The 22,120-nt window shown below is 34.1% G+C and overlaps 1 protein-coding gene across 1 annotated transcript in view; it reads right to left on the reverse strand.

The window, feature by feature from the left end:
* The window catches only part of CNTN5 (contactin 5), a gene marked incomplete at its 5' end in the record, with an annotated part of 603,858 nt that overhangs the window by 354,323 nt on the left and 227,415 nt on the right, over positions 1-22,120 (reverse strand). The window contains one exon of the mRNA XM_008688424.2: positions 4,305-4,407. Coding sequence (XP_008686646.2) covers positions 4,305-4,407 — 103 coding nt within the window. The remainder of the gene's footprint in view (positions 1-4,304; positions 4,408-22,120) is intronic.

Here is a 22,120-nt window from a genome sequence, read left to right on the forward strand (position 1 = left end):
CCTGGGATCAAGCCCCACATCTGGCTCCCTGTCAGTGGAGACCCTGGTTCTCCCTCTCCCCACCCCCCTGCTTGTCTCTCTTTCTCCCTCTCTCTCTCTCTAAAATAAATAAATAAAATCTTAAAAAAAACCTTCAGACTTGTATTCAGTACTAGGTTCTTTCAAGGTACTTTAGCCCATTTGCATTTATCAGATGAGCTATGCAAAGCATACCACTTGCTTTTTGGCTCCTTTGTATTAATGAATGAATCATTTTTCCTTGAGAGAGGAGTATCTAGGAAGCCATTTGGTTTAATGAATAACATGATAAAGCTGGTGATTTCTGGTAGGAAATCTGGGTTGCCCCAGTAAGGGTGGGAGGAGGAAAATATGGGAACAGCAAGATTTTGTGCTTATGATCTTCTCCTTGTTTGTTCTTCAAGCCATTATTGCATCAAATATTGCTTTCTGTGATATATATATTTCATTATTTATTTATTTTGTAATTTATTTTCTAAATTATTTTAAGAATAGACTTTACTTTTTTTAAGTGCAGTTTTAGGTTTACAGACAGCATAATTGAGCAGAAAGTACAGAGAATTCTGATATGCTTCCTTCCTCCAACAGCTTCCCATACTATCAACATCCCCAACAAAGTGGTACAAATATTATAATTCTTAAACCTTCATTGGTGAATTATTATCACCCAAAGATAGTAATGCACTTGAGGGTTCACTCTTGGTTTATGCTATGGGTTTTGACAATATATAATTACATGTATCCAACTTTACAGTTTCACACAGGGTAGCTTTATTGCCCTAAAGTTCTTTGTGCTCCAACTAGCCATTCCTCTTTTCCCTCAACCTTGGCAATACTGATATTTTTACTGTCTCCATAGTTTTGCCTTTTCAAGAATGTCATATGCTTTTTCAGATTCACTTCTTTGATAAATCTTCCTCATTCTTAACCTCACTCTATCCCTCAAAGGATACAACCAAACCCTTCCTAAGAATCAATAGATAAAGGGAAGATTTTTCAGATCATCTTGTTAAGTAGGAAGTATGACTTGGACATGATAATAAGATTTGAGAATAAAAAACTGAGAAGGAGAACTTGTAGGTCTAAGAGAGAGATACTGATGGAGTGAGGTAAGAATAACAAGAAAAGATGGGGACAAAAACATAGGTGTAAATGTGGACATAAATGGAAAAAGATGAGAGGGCAAGAGGTAGAGGTGTGGACAATGTAGGTGGATTTGTTTAGGAGAATAGGAATTAGTCAAAAGGCTTTATGCATAAAAAGCTATTTATTATTTATTATGTGTTACTAATAAACAGTTGAATTGGGTTACATAGACACAATCTTTCTGAGTTTATTCATTCCTTCAACAAATATTTCCTGAGTGCTGCTATATGCCAGGCACTGTGGTAAGCACTAGGAATAAGTGAAGAATGTAGTCATGATTCTTGCCCTCATGGGATTTAAAACTTGATGGGGACTTACTGGTTATTCTTTTTGCCTCCCTTGCCTGTCACCTTCCTCTTCCCTCAGACTCTCTGCCTTGCTTTGAATGCTGCTATTAGCGTCCTCTGGGCTTATAAGCTGGCTTTTGTTTGTCATTAGCCAAGAGAACCAGCCACCAGTGGAGCTCAGAAGGCATGGGGAAAAATAAATCGGGGTATGAATTTCTTGATCCTTTCCTCAGCTGTGCGCTTTTAATGCATTTCACCATGGCTACAGTCACTATAGTTGTTTTGGGGGGCCCCAGCCTACTCTATATCTTCAGCTGTCCCTGGTTCTGGTGACACCATCTCCTCCTCCTTCTTCATTATGGTTTAAGAGTGGGAATGACTTCTATCTACAAATGCCTCAGTTTCTTTTCTTGATTCTCTTGAACTTGCTCATTGATCTTCAACTTGTTTGTGGACAGGCAAAGGTCCACCAGAAAATCATGTCCTTGTTAAAGGTGAGCTGTGGGAGCTAAGCAGATGCTCAGATATTAATTTGAAATTGCTGTGATTATGTTGATAAGCAATAAGGATCTATTCCACGTAATAATGTACTCTAAAGGAATTAACACATATATAGATGTTATTTTTTTAATTTTGTTTGCTTTCATCAGTGGTATGTGAATCTTTAGGTAGAGGTAGATCTCTTCATAGCATATTTTCTTTTTCTTTTCTCTCTTTCTCTCTTTTTAAAAAGATTTTATTTATTTATTTGAGAGAGTGATCCAGAAGGAGAACATGAGCAGAGGGAGGGGCAAACTGAGAGGGAGAAGCAGACTCCCCACTGAGCAGCCGCCTGATGCAGGGCTGGATCCCAGGACCCCAAGATCATGACCTGAGCAGGGGCTTAACCAACTGAGCCACCCAGGTGCCCCATTTTTTTCATAATTATGACACTTCATAAAAAGGATATCAAATGAACAACAGAGACTTTCTTGACAGGTTGTGTCCCTTTTTTTTTTTAACTTATGTTGGGGGGAGAGGAGGAGAAGGAGTAACAAAGGAGTGGAAAAGTTGAAGAAAATAAAGTACTAAAATAACATAATTTGACTGTTGGATTCCACCTATATGAAAGGGACTTTAAGGATCAATTTACTAAACACATTTCAAGAATTCCAAAAGCAAACACATCTAACTTATTAAATAAGCTTAAATTTATTAAATAAGCTTGCCTGTGGAAATATACCATATTGTTTTTTCTCTATAAATCCATTTCTGTAATTTTTCTTACAATATGACCTTCCGTTAGTGCAAATTCTGGCATTTAAGAATTATTTAACTGCTGGATATACGAAAACCTTTGGCATCAACCAAACATATTATTTTTGTATTTATCGGAATTGAAATGATTACTCAGGACATTTTCAGGTATATTTGACATCACAATATGGGCAAATGGTGAAAAACAAGACTTTTAAGGTATTATTTAATCATGTGCATTTAACCAATATCTTTGGGTTTGGAAGACTTCCTCAGATATCAGCCCAAATACCTCCTAGATGAATTTTAAGTTCTTGAAATATATTTCTACTTATAGACATATTTTACTTAAAAATGGACCACCTGACAACTTATTTTGTTTTAGTCTATTATACAGAGAGACAGCATGAGCAGTAGGGGCAGAGGGAGAGAGAATCTCAAGCAGACTCCATGCTGAGTGTGGAGACCAATGCAGGACTCCATATCACCATCCTAAGATCATGACTGAGCAGAAACCAAGAGTTGGATACTTGACTGACTGCTCTACCCAGGAATCCCACTTCTACTTAGATTTAAATAGAATCGCACATGTATGTTATTTCAATCCGTTTTGAAATTAAAAGAAGAAATCATGGTGTTTAACTATGTTTATGCCCTCAACCTCTTCTTACTAACTGAATTTTTCATATTTACTAATATTTTCCTCACCCGTAGGCTAAACCTACTTTAAGCACATTTATATAGCATGTTTTATCTTCAAGTGCTTTATAGCTAGGTTGTGGGAGCTAGCTTGCCACAACTGAAGTTAAATGATTAGTAACTCTGATAGAGATGCATTTATGCAAATTGTAATTATAGAGTCTAGAAAGGACCCTGAGGTCTTATCACCCTAAAAAAATCCGAAACAACACCGTGTTTAAAATAAATCATAATACTCTAATCAAATATAATCAAAATCTCACTTCTGCATCTATGCTTAGTACTCATAAACATAATTGACAAGTGATTTATATCATAGGATTTAAACCCTCAGAAATAGAATCATTAAGTATACCAGTCATTATATGTGATATAAATCATCTTTCTGATTTGGGGAATTATTACATGTTGTACTTATTGACAGCTGGTGCTATCATGTTAGCATTCTTTCAGGGGATACTAAAGTAATCAATTGGTTCACTGCAACTATCATCATTATGATTCTTATGCTGTTGTCTCATTATATCTTATCAGAATCTATACCCTTGACAAGAGGAGCAGGTAGCACCTTATCTTTTTATCTGCTTTTTATTTATATCATTGCTGAATAAAATTTAAGAATGACATTGGAAATTTAAGACATGCAGGCAAAGAGATGTAAAGTTCTTCTGTTATTTAAAGAAGTTTCCTTTATGTTAAAATAGCAAAACTACATACATTATTGTTCATAGAAATCACTAGAAAGATCATTAAAATTGGTTACTTCATCAGTTCCCATTTGCTCCCCCCCCCCTTAATGAATAGCTACCAAGAAGCTTCTGGGGAAATGAAATCTAGGAAAGTAAGTGATCCAAAAATAAGATATGTCTCACATTTTAATAAGCAATTGTGTCTAATTATGGAAGAATATGTACTTACTTGCCAAGTGCAAAGCATTCCATCTTAACAGTTGTTCCCTTAGCAGCTGTAACCATGAAAGGAAAATGGACCTCAATTTTCGGCTCATATTCTCCCATCACACCTGAGAAATAAAGAACATTCCTTAGGCATAAAATGAATGTCACAATTTCCTTCCAATTCTGGAAATGTTACATTGAAAAGCACTGTGGCTTTGTTGTTAATGTGTTTGATGACTGTTAAATTTTTGATGCATTGAAATAAGAAGTATAATTTGACTCAATCTGAAACTCCAGTTTTTCTTTAAAGATTGGATTGCATATATGTTCAATACCATTTTAAATAATAATCATTGAAAATGTTAGTCAACACTGCTAGTTTAGTTACTGATTATATTCCAGGAGAAACAAATATGAGCATTTCCCATGGTAAGTAATTGGTTTTTTTTCTAAATAAGTAAAAACTTTCTTTATCATTGTCATATAAATGAATACTTATTCATTAGTCAACATACATTTATTGAATATCTATAATATTCAAGTATTTTGCTGGCATTATGGGAGTTATAAAAATAAATCAGCCATGGACTGTGCTCTCAAGCACTCAGTATGGATATACTCAAGTATGGAATTAAAAATAATTGTAAACAAAGATAGGAAGTGATGAGTGCCATGAACAAGATATCCCTGTAGTATTATGTACATTTGAGGCACTTACAGGAATTGTTAGGTAGTAGAAAATAAGTAGAAAAATGATGGGAGGAAAAACAACTGAAACTGTAAGAATAAAGACAAAATGAGCTGAAACTATCAGAAGTAAGAATATCAGCTTTTCTGGCATGTAGGTATGTGAAGGGAAATGATACTGAGCAAATTTGGAAATATAAATGGAGTACAAAAAAATAGAGGGCCTTGATTATCTGAGTAAGACATATAGACATTAATCTGTAAATAACTTGGACTACTGAGGTTTCGAATAAGGAACTGGTATTTTGGTGAGATGTATATACTGAAACTGGAGCAAAGATCAGTAAATCAATTACTTTATTTCAATAATGCAAGGTAGAAAGAATAAAAGCCCGGCTTGAATTATGGTGGTAAAAAAAAAAAGGCACTAGATGAAAAAACAAACAAACAAAAAACAAGAAAGAATTGAGATTGGCACACAATGGGGGGTTGCTGGGGACAAGCGTGTGATCCTGTTCAATAATGACATTAAGGTTTCCAGCTTCAGGGGCTGCGTGATGTGAATGAAAAGGAAAGAACACAGCTACAGTAGAAAAGCTGATGACTTTCATTTTAGGAGTACTGAGTTTGATACCTATCAGATAATCAGAAGAAAGAATCTGACCAGATAACACAATGAGAGAATGAAGTTCTAAATGAGTTCTGGACAGATGATAGACACTTAGTGTCATCATTTAGAGGTGGCAGTTGAGGTTTGAGATTTGATAGGGCTTTCACCTATCAAAAGACCTAGCTGAGGCCTGGTGAATTCCAGTCTTAGTTCCCACACTAGCTAGGCAGGAGCTAATTTCCTCCCCTAAATTTTAAGAGATCCCTGTGTAAAGTACCACAGAAAACACAACTGTAATTTAGCATGGATGTTTCTCTGAGCAGCTTGTGTGTATTTGGGGATGTCTGTGTTTATGTGCATATGTACACATATAGGTCCATGTGCTTGTGAAGGTAGCTCTGTGTGTAATCCCTTTGTGTATGTGCGTGAGATGAGAAAGGAGAGGAGAGAAAAAAATTATGACATAAGATATAAAGGCAAGATGCACTGGATGTGCAAAGGGAGAAAAGTTTACCTTTGGCAAAGAAAACCTCAATATGTTAATTTATTATCTATCATCTATCTATCATCTATCTATCTAATCTATTTATCTATATCTATCTATCATTTATCTATCTATCATCTATCATCTATCATCTGTCTATCTATCTATCATCTATCTATCTATCTATCTATCTATCTATCTATCTATCATCTATCCATCTATCTATCTATCATCTATCTATCTATCATCTATCTATCATCTATCTATCATTAATTTGATATGGGCCTTGAAGAATGAATATGGCCAACTTTAGATGGAAAGTGTTTAAGTTCACTGAGGACAGGAAGATTATCTCTGCTTTTTTTGTGTGCTAGTTTTTTACAAAACAATCATAGACAAAATATCACTGATATTTGCACCAAAGAGATTGGGCTAGTGACTTAGACTGTTCCATCTCAGATAGGTCAGTGACTGCTGTATCTCATTCTTCTAATCTATAATCAGAGGGAACAGAAGAGAATTACCATTAGCATAATGTCTCACTCTAACAAGCAGATTTCTTAATTGTTTTCTAGTCCAATGTTCACTGAGCACCAAGAGCCTGATGTGTAGCAAGTGAATTCAGTGATTAGTCCTGTATCAAAGCAAACGTTTAAGCACTTCTCTGTTCCTCAATACAGTTTTCCTCTTTTACTTCTTTTATATCCTCCTCCATACTTTCCAACTTCTTTTATTTCCTCACATCTTCTTTTTTTCCTATGTCTTTCCTGAGTAGCAGGATTTGACCTAGTGATACCTGGCTGAGTGTATTCAATGATGAGAAGTTTATCTTCAAAGCTCCCTTACTTGTATGCCTCCCATACGAGGACTCCCATGCATCCTGTTCAGTGTCTACCTTTGACTGGTCCACCTGAAGCAGTCCCTGAATTTAGCTTGCAATCTCCCTATCCATCCTTAACATGATTCTTAGTATTTTTGCTCCACGTCTGCTTGTTAATCTGATGATTTAGTAATACATGATTTATCATGATGCTTATTAAACTTAATACCCTACTTGCATGGGTCTGTGAGTGCTAGAAGTCATTGAGCACAGTAAAATGTTATAGGAGGGCAGTGAATTTGAGGCTGAATTTAGAGAATATTTCTATATAATTATTTTTAGTAAACTGTTTAAAAAGTTCTCAGAAAAAAGGAACCTGAATTTCCAAAGCTGCCATAATCTGTTTTGATTTCTTCTCTTATCATAAGTAAAAATTCCCTTTAGAATCCACTTTTATACTAATACTTTTGTATTATGTTTTTAAAGAGGGTCCTGTAAAAAAATTAAAAAATAAATAAATAAGAGGGTCCTGTAATTGTACAACATCTCAGGCCCTTCAATATCTGGATCTGCCTCTGAAATTCTTTTACAGCTTTCATCCTTAAGAATGACTCAAAGGATAGGCATTCCTGGGAGTATTTGGGAAGTGATTTTGTCCATGTAAGGCCTTCTGGTGTTTCTCAAATGATTCCCATATGGCCAAAGACATTGTTACGCCTCACTCCAGGGCCCAAAAAGTTTGCTAATATTTCAACTAGATATTAAAAATAAAATTAAAAGGTTTGAGTAAGAAGGTTCAAATTATACTATCTAACTTGATCTGCACTGTAAGAAATAACTGATTCTAATTTTGCTGTAATGGTGATCATATAAGGACAGATGAGAAAGCTTTTTAGATATGTCTTCTTTAACAATTGAATACATTCAGCAATTAAATTTTGCTTTATATTTCATGGGATGATTATGTTAGAACTGAAGTCCACCTTAGTGAATACAATTCACACTCTTTTTTTTTTTTAAGATGAGAGAGTTAAAAGTCAAAGAGGTGAGGTAACTGGCCCAAGGTCTTATAGAACATTGTTAGTGGAAATGGAGCAAAAATAAGAATTTTCTGACCTCAGGTCCTTAATAGCTATTTTTTTGATGTCAGTCTGTTGAGGAATTTTAATCACAGAGTGTAACAGACCAGGCATACCACATCTACTACATCAATCATTGACTGTCTGCCATAGGTACTTGGTTTATTTCAGCTGCAATTTTTAATATTTCAAGTTGTATGTGGCTTAGCTTGTAATTTCTTTTATTGGGTAGGGTTTGATGATGAAAGGAAAGAGAAAAAGTCCTATAAGGCACATAGTTAAATATCAAAAGATGAGGCTTATCTCTTTAGTCAAGGTAGTTCCTTTATTTTTATTTTATTTTGTTTCATTTTGTTTTGTTTCATTTATTTCTTTTTGTCTCCCAGAGGACGCTGCACTGTGTCATCATCTCTTTCCCCACACCTATCTTTTCTTGGATGGTAGGCTATCCTGTTGGAATTGCATGCCAACAGACGACGACCCCAAATTATCCTAATTCCTAATAAACAGAAGTCTTCCAGCTGATAGAACGTTACTCTCCTTCTACGTCTTCATGGTTGTTGATTTTTTAAAATTTATTCTAATTACTTACAAAGAGTTAGGGTGTTTTTCCCTGAGTAGTATAATTTAAAGCAGTGTTTCTCCAAGTGCATTGCAGAATAGAGAGCCAATGACATCCAAAAAATCTGAAAAACTTACAAAAATTTCAGTCTGCAGGGTTCACCTATGAGGCTAGTGTTAAATAGTCTTTGAAGGTGGGTCTACAGAGTCTATATTTTAATAGTACTTGAGTTTCAATAGATGTCTCCTTTATAATTATTTTTTACTGTCTTTAGCAATCTGAATATAAATATATAGTTATTGTGCTATGTAAGCCCCGTGGTAAGGAGATGAAAGCCCAAATAAATAACAACAACAATAAATAGTAATAATAATAATAACAACAACAATGATAATGACAAAGATGAAAGAAGGAAGAAAGGAAATGACTAAATAGTTCACCCTATGCTCATTAACATAGTGCTATGTGTGAGACAAATCACTAAACTCATCTTTTTGGGACATATTGGATATCAACTTATGATCTGTAGGTAAGTGATGAAAATCCCATCTCTAGCCCTGGCTCTACTGAAACATTGAGGCAATCACAGAACCTCTCCGGATCCATTTTCTCATGTACAATGAGAATATTAATACTATGGACTGTTAAGACATTTAAATGTTGCACATTAATATATTCTTCTTTATTTACTGTATTCAAATAAATTACAAGTTATAATCTTTGGAAATGTTAATCATTTAGAAGAGGATCCAGACGCCTTCTTTTCAATTCTAAAATGAGCAGCAGTGTCCACAATAGCTAAATCATGGAAGGAGCCGAGATGCCCTTCAACAGATGACTGGATTAAGAAGTTGTGGTCCATATATACAATGGAATATTACTCAGCCATCAAAAAGAACGAGTTCTCAACATTTGCTGCAACATGGATGGCACTGGAGGAGATAATCCTAAGTGAAATAAGTCAAGCAGAGAAAGACAATTATCATATGGTTTCTCTCATCTATGGAACATAAGAACTAGGAAGATCGGTAAAGGAAGAAAGGGAAGAAGAAAGGGGGGTAATCAGAAGGGGGAATGAAGCATGAGAGACTATGGACTCTGAGAAACAAACTGAGGGCTTCAGAGGGGAGGGGGTGGGGGAATGGGATAGGCTGGTGATGGGTAGTAAGGAGGGCACTTATTGCGTGCTGCACTGGGTATTATACGCAACTAATGAATCATGGAACTTTACATCAAAAACCAGGGATGTACTGTATGGTGAATAACATAATATAATAAAAATATTATTATGAAAAAAAATAATAAAAATAAAATGAGTCCCTGATTAAAAAAAGAAGAAGAAAACCAATTTCACAAGCCTAGATAGATAGACAATGTTTTGTTTTCTCACTTCAAAAAGTGTATATTAACCTGAATCATAGTTTCTCAAGATGAGTCATTGTTATGTAAATAAGGGGATTGACTGATCTCCTGACAACAGGAGATAAATAACTTGTGTTATCTTCAAATAAATATACCATTATGAATAGTATTTTTCTAAGGTGATTGAGAAGAACTAGAGGGGTTTATTATTAGAAGATGTTTTCATCACTATTATATCTATTCTGAAAATCAGAGAAACTAATAGATTTTTTTCCCTTTCCCAAGCATAAAGAAAAAATTGATCAAGGAGCTGCCTCAAATTGTAATTGCTTTCCTCTGATTACTGAATTTTAAGATGTATTTTCTTCTTCTGTTCTTGACACTGTGATTTAGAGAAATATATGCATCTCTCTCCAACATAATCTGAAGGCTCAGCCTATGTACATCAATAACTTGGAAAAATAACTTATATAAGTAAAGTCTAAAGAAAGCAGCTATATATATTTTTTTCTGAACAAAACTATAAGCTCTCCAGCATTAAAACAATAGGATAGATAGAACAAATTTGAAAAATTTAACAAAGCGTTGAATATTCACTTTGAGAAGTATGTTAAAAAAAGTTTTCTTCTTTTTTAAAAAAAAGTTTCCATTTTTAGGACTTTAATTATGTTTGCTTTTTTATAAATTTCTATTCACAAATAAAATTACAGAAAATTTTCTGTAAATATATTTACATAACCAAAAGTATATATAGTTCTGTAACAAGTCTATAATTTAAAACTCTTATGGGTGATTTTCTTACTAGTTTTCTTTGACTTTGTGCATTGTATGTGTGTGTGTCTGTATGTGTGTCTCTGTGTCTGTCTATATGTGGGCCTTTCAAATATGAAAAAGAAATTGGTATCTGCTAAAAATTTTGGTAATTTGATTTTTATGAGATGCCACCAAAACCTGAAGTGTAACAATGGATTAGCTTTTGAATGAACGAGGGTCCTCATTGCTGTAGCCAAGGACCCTTCTCTGAAAGCTGGTTTGACTGGTTCCAGTAATAATGGGCAAACTACTATGCTAGACTTGGAGGGAAACTAAATAAAAATAAAACTATAGTGATTCCAAATGATGTATTAATATCTAATTCAATAATTAAATGCTTCGAAGTTCTCTAAATAATTCTATGGGAATCTCCCACCCTAATCAGAGTTGGTTCTTTTTCATTGTGCTTTAAGTAGAAGCTATAATTTCTGTATGATTCATTCAAATATTTATATCTATCAGAATATATTTTTCCATTAAAAAGATAAAGTAAAATGTCTCAGAAATGTGGTGGACTTTCTTCACTGCATTCAGCACATTAATCATAAATTGCTATATCCACAGTCTTTTCTATAAGAAACTAAATTCAGTAAGATACAAATAAGATAAAGGTAAGGCTAAATTATGAGGAAACAGTTTTGACACACACACCATCTGGAAGGTAAGGAGGATCTATTCAAATCAGAAGGTAAGACAAGCCTTGGGAAAGATATGAAGAAATAGCCATACACTCTTGTTAACTAAGATTCCTAGGGCTATTTGGATTCAACGAACTTCCAGTCTCAATCCCTTTGAAGTCAGGCCATATTACAGACCCTAATCTTGGATTTTTAAAATAACTTTTCTCTTATCATGTCATGTATTTCTTGAAAACACAAATCTCTTATATAAGCTCACTGGAGGGAATTTCTGTACCTTGCAACTATCTAGAAACCAACATTACCTTTTAGTTCTAGATTTTTAACATTCTTCAGAGAAATTGTTCCTTCCAGGAAAGTTTCTTACCCGTAGATGTCTATTTACTCATACAGTAATCACCAAGAAATTATGGGACTTAAAATATCCTGGAGGAATTAGTTCTGCTAGCTCATTTGATCAACTGCCTGGTTGCATAACTCTCGGAGAAAATGTGACAAATGAGTTGCTTTAACTATTGTTTAGAGTTTATTTTTACATTTTAATCTGCACAGATTGTTTTCTCACTTCAGTCTTGTTATTGAAAATACCAGCATNTCCTGCTGTTAGCACTCAGATTTGAGATACTAAACATACTAGGCCCTGATTTGCTCTGTAAACATTCACCACATATTTTATTTTATAAACTCTTACTGATTTCAAAGACTTTATGAATGATATGGTTCAAAAGATACATATTTCCAGAGGGGGAATGTCAATTATCACAGCTTCATCATGGGGCTTTATGTGCATTAAAGAGTCTAGATGTAAAGAGAGAATAAATATTTTGAACACTTGCTATAAGCATGGTGCTGTAAGTATATGTAACTAAATTGTCATTTAAATCTTACAAATGCAACAAGGTAGCTATGAGTATCTCATTTTAATTAAGAGAAAAGTGAGTATTTGAAAGGTTAAATAATTTGTTCAACATCAGTGAGTTATTAAATAACAAGTAAGGGCTTCAAATCTAGGACTATGTTAATTCCAAAACCAATTTCCCCTCATTATTCTATGTTGCTCCCCAGGAAAAGTTCCTACTGTTTGCAAAGCACAATTCATTTAGTCATTTCCAGTTTTGTAGACAGGTAAGTTCTATTTCAAGTAGCGGATCTTTCTTGACCCTCTACCCCCTGCTGCTCCCCACCCAACCAGGTTAATCTCTGTTTCTTTGTTTGTCTGTATCACTCTCTCTCTTTATATATATAAAGATATATATCTATATATATCTAGTTCCCATTAATTATGTAGAAAATGTGTGATAAGTGACATAAGAACTGAGAATTTTTTAAATATATTTTATTTTTTAAGATTTTATTTATTTACTTATTTATTTGAAAGAGAGAGAGCAAGTGCATGAGCAGGGATAAGAGCAGGGGGGGAAGGAAAAAGAATCTCAACCAGACTCCACACTGAGCACAGAACCTGACAGGACCTGAGCCAAAACCAAGAGTCAGAGGCTTAACCGACTGGCCACTCAGGTGCCCCAGGAATATTTTATTTTTATGTATTGCAATGTTTATTTTCTTTCCATTTTGAAGAAAATTGAAGGTAATTTTCTAATCTGGACTAATAAAATCTGTATTTTTTAAAATTATTGTGATATGGTCATATGAGAATAAAAATATTTTGTGAATGAATTAAGTGATAAAGTCTCTCCATTTCTCCATAATCAATTACCAGGTTCTATTAATTTAGTTTCTATAACATGTTTCCTATCCATTTCTTTTTTCCATTCTGGTTGCCATTACTTCAGTTTGAATTCCCTTTCATCCAGTTCATTATCTTTGGCAATGTGGATATACTTGGTGGCATGGCTGGTTGTCATTAAGGCCTCATAGATTTATATGTAAGAGAAAATAGAAGATATTCAAGATAAAGTTTAGACAACCCTTGGAAGAAGTTTTGCTATAAAGGAGAGTAGAGAAAATAAGATGGGAGCTGGAGGAGGGCTGTTGAACCAAGAAAAATTGTTTTTAAGATAGTAAGTATTGTAATATGTTTGCTGATGAGAATGATTCAGTTTGGAGGAAGGAAACAAATGATCCTTACAGGAGAGAGGGGGTAACTTCAGAAACTCCTTGAATTAGGTAAGAATGTATGGGATCCAGTACACAGAACTGCCAAGAACAGCTCATTAGTTGTAACAAGAGGTAAAGTAGCATGAATGGATACAGATACAAGTAGGATGCTATATTTGTTGTTTGAAAAATACATAAGTATTAATTTCAGGCAAAATCTGTATTCAAAGTTATGTATCTTTTTATATCCACAGTCAGTTTCACATTTGCAACCATAAAGTGAATGGGGTAAAGGCTGCAGTTGAAGTTAGAGATATGCCAAGTGAGTGGAATATAATGGAGAGATTGGGGGGATATAGAATGGAGAGTGTATAGAGAAAAATGTTTATAATAAGTGACTATGTCATCTAAAATAGAAAGGAAAGGTACGTGAGGACATGAGGGTGTTATGGACAGAAATATATAGTGGATTGATCAAAGGATTACAGAGCCTATAGTTGAAGGGTTGTTTGTGTGGGAAGCGCTAAACAAACAGAAAAGAGGCTCTGGGCAGAGAGCTGTTGCTAAAAATTGAGATTTTGATGAAGGCAGAATCATTGGTAGTAGGAAAATTTAGGCTTATGACCTCCGTAATGGGTGGCTGAGGTAAGATGGAATGCAAGTTCAAGGGAGGCAAGGAGGTTAAGAAACAGAGAGTTCAGGACATTGAATGGATCGCTGCTTTAAATGTGGATGTTACCCAGACAGAGTAACATCTATAAATGAGGAAGACTGAACTAGGAGGATTAAACATTATTGCAGTAGAGTTGATTGTGACTGCTGCAAGCATGCCACGGATCCTTTCTCTTTACTGATGTTTTCATTTAATTTCCCACTCATAGACTTCAATGTTCTAGTCCTAAGTTATCTTTTCAAATTTACCTCTCTCTCTTCCCCGTCATGCATTCATTATTCTATATAACAGAAATGCTTGCTATTTTCTTTTTTTTCCAAAGATTTTATTTATTTATTTATTTATTTGTGAGAGAGAGCACATGCATGCACACGCAGAGACAGATGGAGAGGGAAAGGAGAAGCAGACTCCCTGCTGAGCAGGGAGTCAGAAGCAGGTCTTTATCCCAGGTCTCTGAAATCATGACCTGAGCTGAAGACAGATGTTCAACTGACTGAGCCCCGAGGCACCCTGCTATTTGCAAAATATACTTTATTCTTAATTGGTTATGAGCCTTCCAAATGCTGTTTGTCCTGATTAAAAATACCTTAATATCATCCCATGCACGCTAAAGCTTAGTTATCAATAAACTTCACATTCCATCTCAGAAGATGACAGTTATGGTGACAATGACCAAGAAGAACAGGAAGAAGGGGAAGGGGGAGAGGAAGAAAAAGTGAGAGGAAGGGGAGGAGAAAGACAAGAAAGAAGAGAGAGAGGAAGAGAAGGAGGAAGAGAAGAAAGAGAGAAAGCACACAAAACATGCCCCCTCTCAGTAAATAACAAATTTCTGTAATTTCCCCAGCAAGAAATTTTGTCCTCTACTTCTGGATTGCCATGGTGTCTTATTTCTTTTGATACTAATTATGTTATATGCTGTATTATAAATAGCTATTCCAATTATCTTATTGGTTGAAACTATCATTGTCAAATTTGAACTCTCCTATCTGACCTAACCATACTCCTAATTCTTCTTTAGTCTGTCTTTCTGATGTCTTTATGACTTTGCCTCCGAACTCCTACGTCATTATAAGCAAAGTTATCTTTTTGTACAACTGTTTTAACTCCTCATTCTATCTGCTCATCAAAAAGTAACCTGCATTTTTCCATAATATTCATTTGTCTTTCATTACTCAATAGAATAGAGCTGTAATATCCTGTCAATCCCTTCTTTTTTCCAAAAACCATTCAAGATTCCAGCAACATTTGAATTTGTTCGTCTGTCCTTCCTACTACTACTACAAGAGTTATTGGTCTGAAGGCAAGAACAACAAACAACAAAAATAACAAAAATACATATATTTAATGCTAATTCCCTGCTTCAAAGACTCTGCTTACTCAGGTGTGATTTAAAATAAAATCTGAACCCTCTGACATTGCATTCAACAATCTTCCTAGTTTGATCTTTCTTCTCTGGTTAGTCTTATCTTCAGTGACTCTTCTCACACATCTCACTCTGTAGCCACACAATACTTTTCTCCACTTCTTAAAGTAACCATGCCACTTTACAACCACATGCGTTTGCCTTTCTCTGTAATTCATTTAACCTTTTCCTCTATTTGATAAACTAATATTCAGGTTTTAAAATTATACTCAAATTTCATCTCCCCTTTAGAAGTATTAATTTTACTCTATTTTTACTCTATTCTTTGTTTTCACAATGCACAGTTCACACCATTATTTTAGTGCATATCTCATTGCATTTTAATGATGTTTACTTCTCTATATTCCTCACTGCATTGTGTTTTCTAACAACGAGGATATGAAGTTTGTTTTTTTTGTACCTGCAGTGCCAATACATAAATTAATTAACTTCTGTCTATGTGTCACGCTTTGGGTGAGCCTGGGTTCCATGGTCTATAGTTTCTCCCATTGACTATTTGATCATATTTTCCTATTAAAATTTTTATTTACTATCTTGGATTAGTTCTTACAAACATTTTCTTTACTCCTCATTTGAAGTTTGAGAGTGTTTCAGGAGCAAACCAGGAATTTCCTCATGATCTTTCTAGTATTTCTTGTACCTATGTCTCCTATGATTTCTTTCCACAGACATAATTTAATTCAAACATTTAACTTCAATCTCTGGTATACTTGGCCCTGATTCTGCTGTCTTTCCTATGCAATACATTCTGTACATGACTTCCGCTTAATCTTTGTAAAGTAGTATTATCATAATTTATTTTCCTGTCTCAAAAAAAATAGTGATTTCCAATTCCTTATTGATAAAATTCAAATCCTTATTTTGGCATGTAAAACTTGAAAAATCTGCTCCAAATTATTCAGGACTCGGAAAACATCATAAGTCTTCCATAATTTCCTCTAAATCGTCATAGGTAATTTCAGATTTTAATATCACTTGGGGAGAAAAAACGAATTTACCAGTTTTATTCTATGAAGATATATACATGTGTATATAACAAAAAGATATAATATTTTAAAAAGGATTAACCCGTTAATATATAGTAGTACCATTTATTCTTGATCATTAAAAAGATTTATCGTAGGCCATTAATACGGATGAAATGGAGCTTCTATCTTAAGCTTGTTAATTAGGATGAATAAACCACAATGTATTTGAGTTTTCATGTCTTTCCTCTCACAAAAGAATCTGACTCGGCGATATAGACTAACAGGACTATATTATTACGTTTCCTTATTTTTATTTGTTGAACATACTATCCAGTATTAAGCCAAAATAAAGGATAAAAAGAATTTGGCCCCACAATAAATAGAATTATTGAATATATTTACGTTAAAAAGCAACAGCAACTAAGAACTGGTATTTAACAGACTGTAAAAGATATACTTTTCCTTTTTTTGAAAAAGAAGCGAGTCAAGAAGAATTCATAACAGAAAAGGTGCCCTCCTTTGCAAATTGTCCTAGTTCTGCTTGGGTGTGAGTAAATACTGCCTGAAGAGAACTAGAAACAGAGCTATACTTATAGTGAGTGTGCACTACAAACATGCTAGCTATACAAATGTTGAATTTTCAACATTGAAAAGCCTTTGGAAATCCGTTTTTTTTTTTAATGTTGATATTTTTATTTTATTTTATTTTTCATCATGATAAATGTACTTTTTAATCCCCATCAGTTATTTCACCCATATCATCACCCACCTCCCCTCTGTAACCATCAGTTTGTTCTCTATAGCTAAGGATCTTTTTTTTGGTTTGTGTCTCTTTCTCCTTTTTCTTTTCCTTCGCTCATTTGTTTTGATTCTTTTCTTTTCTTTTTTTTAAAGATTTATTTATGTATTTGACAGAGAGAGAGCAAACACAAGTGGGAGGAGGGGCAGAGGGAGATAATCTTCAAACTAACTCCCTGCTGAAAGCAGAGCCCAATGTGGGGATGCAGGGCTTGACCTCATGACCCATAAGATCATGACCTGAGCCGAAACCAAGAGTCAGATACTTAACTGACTGAGCCACTCAGGCACACCATTTGTTTTGTTTCTTAAATTCCACATATAAATGAGATCATATGGTATTTATCTTTTTCTGACTGACTTATTTTGCTTAGCATTATACTCTCTAGCTCTACCCATATTGTTGCAAATCACAAGATTTCGTTCTTTTTTATGGCTGAATAATATTTCTGCATATTGATATAGATCTATAACTATATAGATCTATATCACATCTTCTTTATCCATTCATCTATTGATAGACATTTAAAAAATAAATTACATAGTGCCTTATTCCAGCTCAACAAATCTGCTTGTTCCACAGGCTTAAATTGGTTTAGTGAAATCATGGTTTGGGGAAATAAGCAATTTAATGATAGATGAAAATATGATCTGTAAAGTCTTGTTTCTTATTTCTAGTTGTATTATGATTTGTTTATATTGCTGGTAATTGGATTTGTGAATAATTTTTGTAGTTTATAATCCACTCTTCCCCTTATTTCTCTCATCTTTTTATAGGATTTCTAAACTTGTAAAGATGAATTAAAATCTAAACTCAATCCTATGGAGTTTACTATATACCAGGTACCTTTCCAAGTCCTTTAGATATGTCAGTTGTAATTCTTACAACCTTTTGAATTGGTCTAGTAATCTCCTCACTGTACCTCTAAGGAAACTAAATTAGAAAGGTTAAAAATTGTCTGGGACACACCTGGGTGGCTCAGTCAGTTAAGGGTCTGCCTTTAGCTCAGGTCATGATCCCAGGGTCCTGGTATCAAGCCACCTGTTGGGCTCCCTGCTCAGCAGGAAGCCTGATTGTCCCTCTCTTTCTATTTGCTGCTCCCCCTGCTTGTGCTCTCTCTCTCTGTTAAATAAATAAATAAAATTAAGGAGGGCATGTATTGCATGGTGCACTGGGTGTTATATGCAAGTAATGAATCATGGAACTTTATATCAAAAACTTGGGATATACTGTATGGTGATTAACATAACATAATAAAAAATTTTCATAAAAAAATCTTTAAAAAATTGTCCAAAGTCATGGCTATTAAATGCTACAGGCAGAATTTGAATTCAGGAAGTCTGGTCCCAGAGTCCATGCACTTCTCCACAATGCTATACAATGAATGAATTGTATTCTTTTTCCCTCTGTCTACAATGCCAGCCCAGAATTGGGACAATTGACACACTCCTTTTCTTTCTCAACACTGCACTCAAATGTCAAATCTGCTCTGCAAAGGCTCCTGATGGTCCTGTGGAGTTAATTTCTGCCTTTGTTGCCCTCTGACTTACGATACCTCTTTATTTTACTCTTCACACATTGTGATGTTACTTAACAGAACTATCACCTTGTCTATATTCCCTATTAAATGATGAGTTCTTCGAGGATCAAACGGTGTGTCATTTATCTTGAATCCCTAGAACCAAAACTAAAAACAAACAAAAAAACCACCAAAAAAAAAACCCAAAACAACAACAACAAAAAAACCTGTGAACTATGCCAGATTCTTTATATGCTTAATTATTCTAATCTTTACAATAACCTCAAGGCAGTTATAATCCCTGTTATGTGAATCAAGAAACTGAGGTTTGAAAGGGTGGGTCATATAATTAAAAAGAGGCAGTTCTGGGATTACAAAATAATTAAGCCTTCCTCAAAAGTTCTCTGCTTGACCCCATGTATATATATATTTATACATTTTAAACAGTGATACTAAATCCCTTTCTATTATTCTTTACAGTCTTATCCAAGTCTCTTCCCTTATAACCTGTACACTCCTTTGTCTCTGGGATATTGTCTCAGTAAGATGTTAAAAGTAAAAAGATATGATTTAACTTGTATATGTTCTGAAGTAGAAATTACTGATCTCCAATCCTCTCTGTGGAATTTTATTTTTTAAAGCATAGTGCTTATTTATCTAAATGACTATTTAGTTGGTGGAATTTGAGCCTGAGTGATTTAAGTATCATGCCATAGCGGGAAGAATAGGTTGGAGATAGTAGGTCTATCGCATTTAGCCAGATCTGCCTGAGAGTCCATTTCTGTGGTTAGAGTCTCTAAATTGTTCCCATTGTTTCTTCTTTTTAAAACTTGTTCTCTGCTTTCACTCACTTCTGAATTTCAAATTCTCTAAAAGCTTCTTGGGGATACATCTTTTGTTTAAATAAAGACAAAGTCAGAAGGGTCTGTGGCAATGACTAACTTGTGGTAGGACAGCTGTTCATACATAGGAATCATTTCTGAGTTGGCTGTCTATAAGATTTGTACTACATGTATTTGATCTTTGGGATATCAGGATGACAGCAAAACAGTTCTTTATGTTAGCTTTAATTTATTCATTAAACCAGTGAGTGACAGAAATATTCTTTAAGGTGCTGAATTTGGCATATTCTTCTTTTTCTTTTCTTCATAATTAATTTTTTTAGTACTCTGACATTTTAAAAGAAAACCTACATTTAAAGAAAAAATGTGCTGTAATATTAAGTAACCTGCTAATTATTAAGAAAATTAGGCTATGTATTCTCTTGACAGATATTTTGGCAGATAATTAACACACTATATAGTGGGCAACCTTACATTTTCTATAGATGAATTGTGTCATTCCCAAAGATCAGCATAACCCCAATTTTACTTATATGGGTTACTCATTATACTCTAATTTAATAAATTTGATGAATTCTCTTTCTTGATGATTGAGAAGAAAAAAAAACCTCACATGCTATTCATACTGAGGATCATCTCTAAAACACCCTCTAAATTTGATTTAGGTAATATTGATAAAGTAACCCAAGCTCCCAATTTGGCAATGATGTCATAATGAGGCATAATGATACAATGGAAAGCACACTGTGAGTTGGAGGTCTGATTCCACATGTCCGATCAACTCGGACCTTGAGCGAGTCCCTTAACCTGCTGGCAACTGAGCTATAAAGTATAACATTTATATACTTTTTAGAGTCACACAAACAAATGTAAGAGGACCCGATAGATGTGCAAATGGCAGATTCTTTAACTGTGAAAGAAAGATAAGCTCAAAGTGCTATTTCGTTGTGAGGACTGAATAGGAAAATGTATGAAAAGCTTTCAGCACAGGTTGCTTAGTGCACAGGAAAAACGTTAAGCATTATCAAGATTTCCACTTATGCAGCTGCTATCTTCCCTACACAACACTGAAATACAGGGGTTATAAAATAGTAAGAGGAATCACTGAGTTATAAAATCTTTTGAATAATGGTGAGATTATATTGGTAAAAGTAAATTGCCTCCCAATATGTCTACTATGAAGAACACAACGAGTATATGAGTTTCAGTACATTTGTTTAAAAAAAAATCAGTCTTATTATTTTACAATAAATTTACAAAATATCTCATGGTGGTGAACTGTGAAAGAAACACTTCTAAATATTACAAATTGCTTTCCAGAAGTAGTTTTAGAACCTTCAATATCCTGGATGTGATTTTTAGCACTGGATAATAAAAGTGATCACAAAATAAAAATATAATTCACTAAAGAAGGGTATAAATAAGGATATATATTAAATATCCTTGCAGGATAAAAGAAACCTTAAAATATCTACCATAACGTTACTCAATTTTAGACAAATGAGACAAAATGTTAGAATTATTTCAGGAGGAAAAAATGGAAAGAAATAATTTAAAATGATTTATAAAGAAACTTAAGGTTATTTTATTATTCTTTATTGAACAGTCAGAGAAAAATCAGGTAGATCATATTAAGAATAAGAGTGCAAGACAAAATGAGGAAAACTATCAACATAGGAAAATGGGCATCTTTTTAATAAAAGAAAGACTGTCTAAATAAAATGAAAAGACCCATGGCACCTATGGCAGCTCAGTTATGAGGACATACCTCCAAAACCAGCATATTAATCTAAATTTCAATAATTACCTTAAAGGTTATTTAAAACTGAGAATTAAATACATTTAAAAATATTCTAGAGGTAATCAACCGATTGAAGAAATACTGTGACTGTTTGATGATCACTTTAAAGTCACAGTTGCTTATTGAGATAGAATAAAATGGGACATTCCATAAGCTGATTGAACATAAAAATTCCTAGTAATGTAGTCAAAAATAAATATCTTTAATCTTCACTTCTGGCCTACTAAATCAGAAAATCTAAAGGAAAACCCAGGAATCCAAATTTTTAGCAGAATTCTCCCAACATGATCCTGTATGTTCTTTCATCCAACTTTTGTTTGGAAATCCTGTCTGGTATAAAAAAGAACTTTAAAAATATGAAGAGGTATGTAATATTAAGAAAAAAAAAACCACTTGGCAAGTAATGATTTAGTGTAGTGGGCAGAGGTTCCCAGTTGTATAGAATATGAAATATTTGGGAAGTGCTATGGAAAATGCAGATTCCTGGGATTTTTAGGGCCAGGACAACTTGTACACAGATATTAAATTATTTCTTTTTTCCAATCCTCTCTGAAGGAATACCTAAAATGACTCCACTAGTAGAGTCCAAGTGGTGCATTTGACAACTCCGGTTATTCTGAGAACTGCCAGGGAAAGAGTATGTCTAGGACTTTTATTTATTTATTTATTTATTTATTTATTTATTTATTTATTTATTTAT

Source organism: Ursus maritimus, unplaced genomic scaffold (genome assembly GCF_017311325.1).
Source record: "Ursus maritimus isolate PB19 unplaced genomic scaffold, ASM1731132v1 scaffold_16, whole genome shotgun sequence".
Taxonomy (NCBI): Eukaryota; Metazoa; Chordata; class Mammalia; order Carnivora; family Ursidae; genus Ursus; species Ursus maritimus.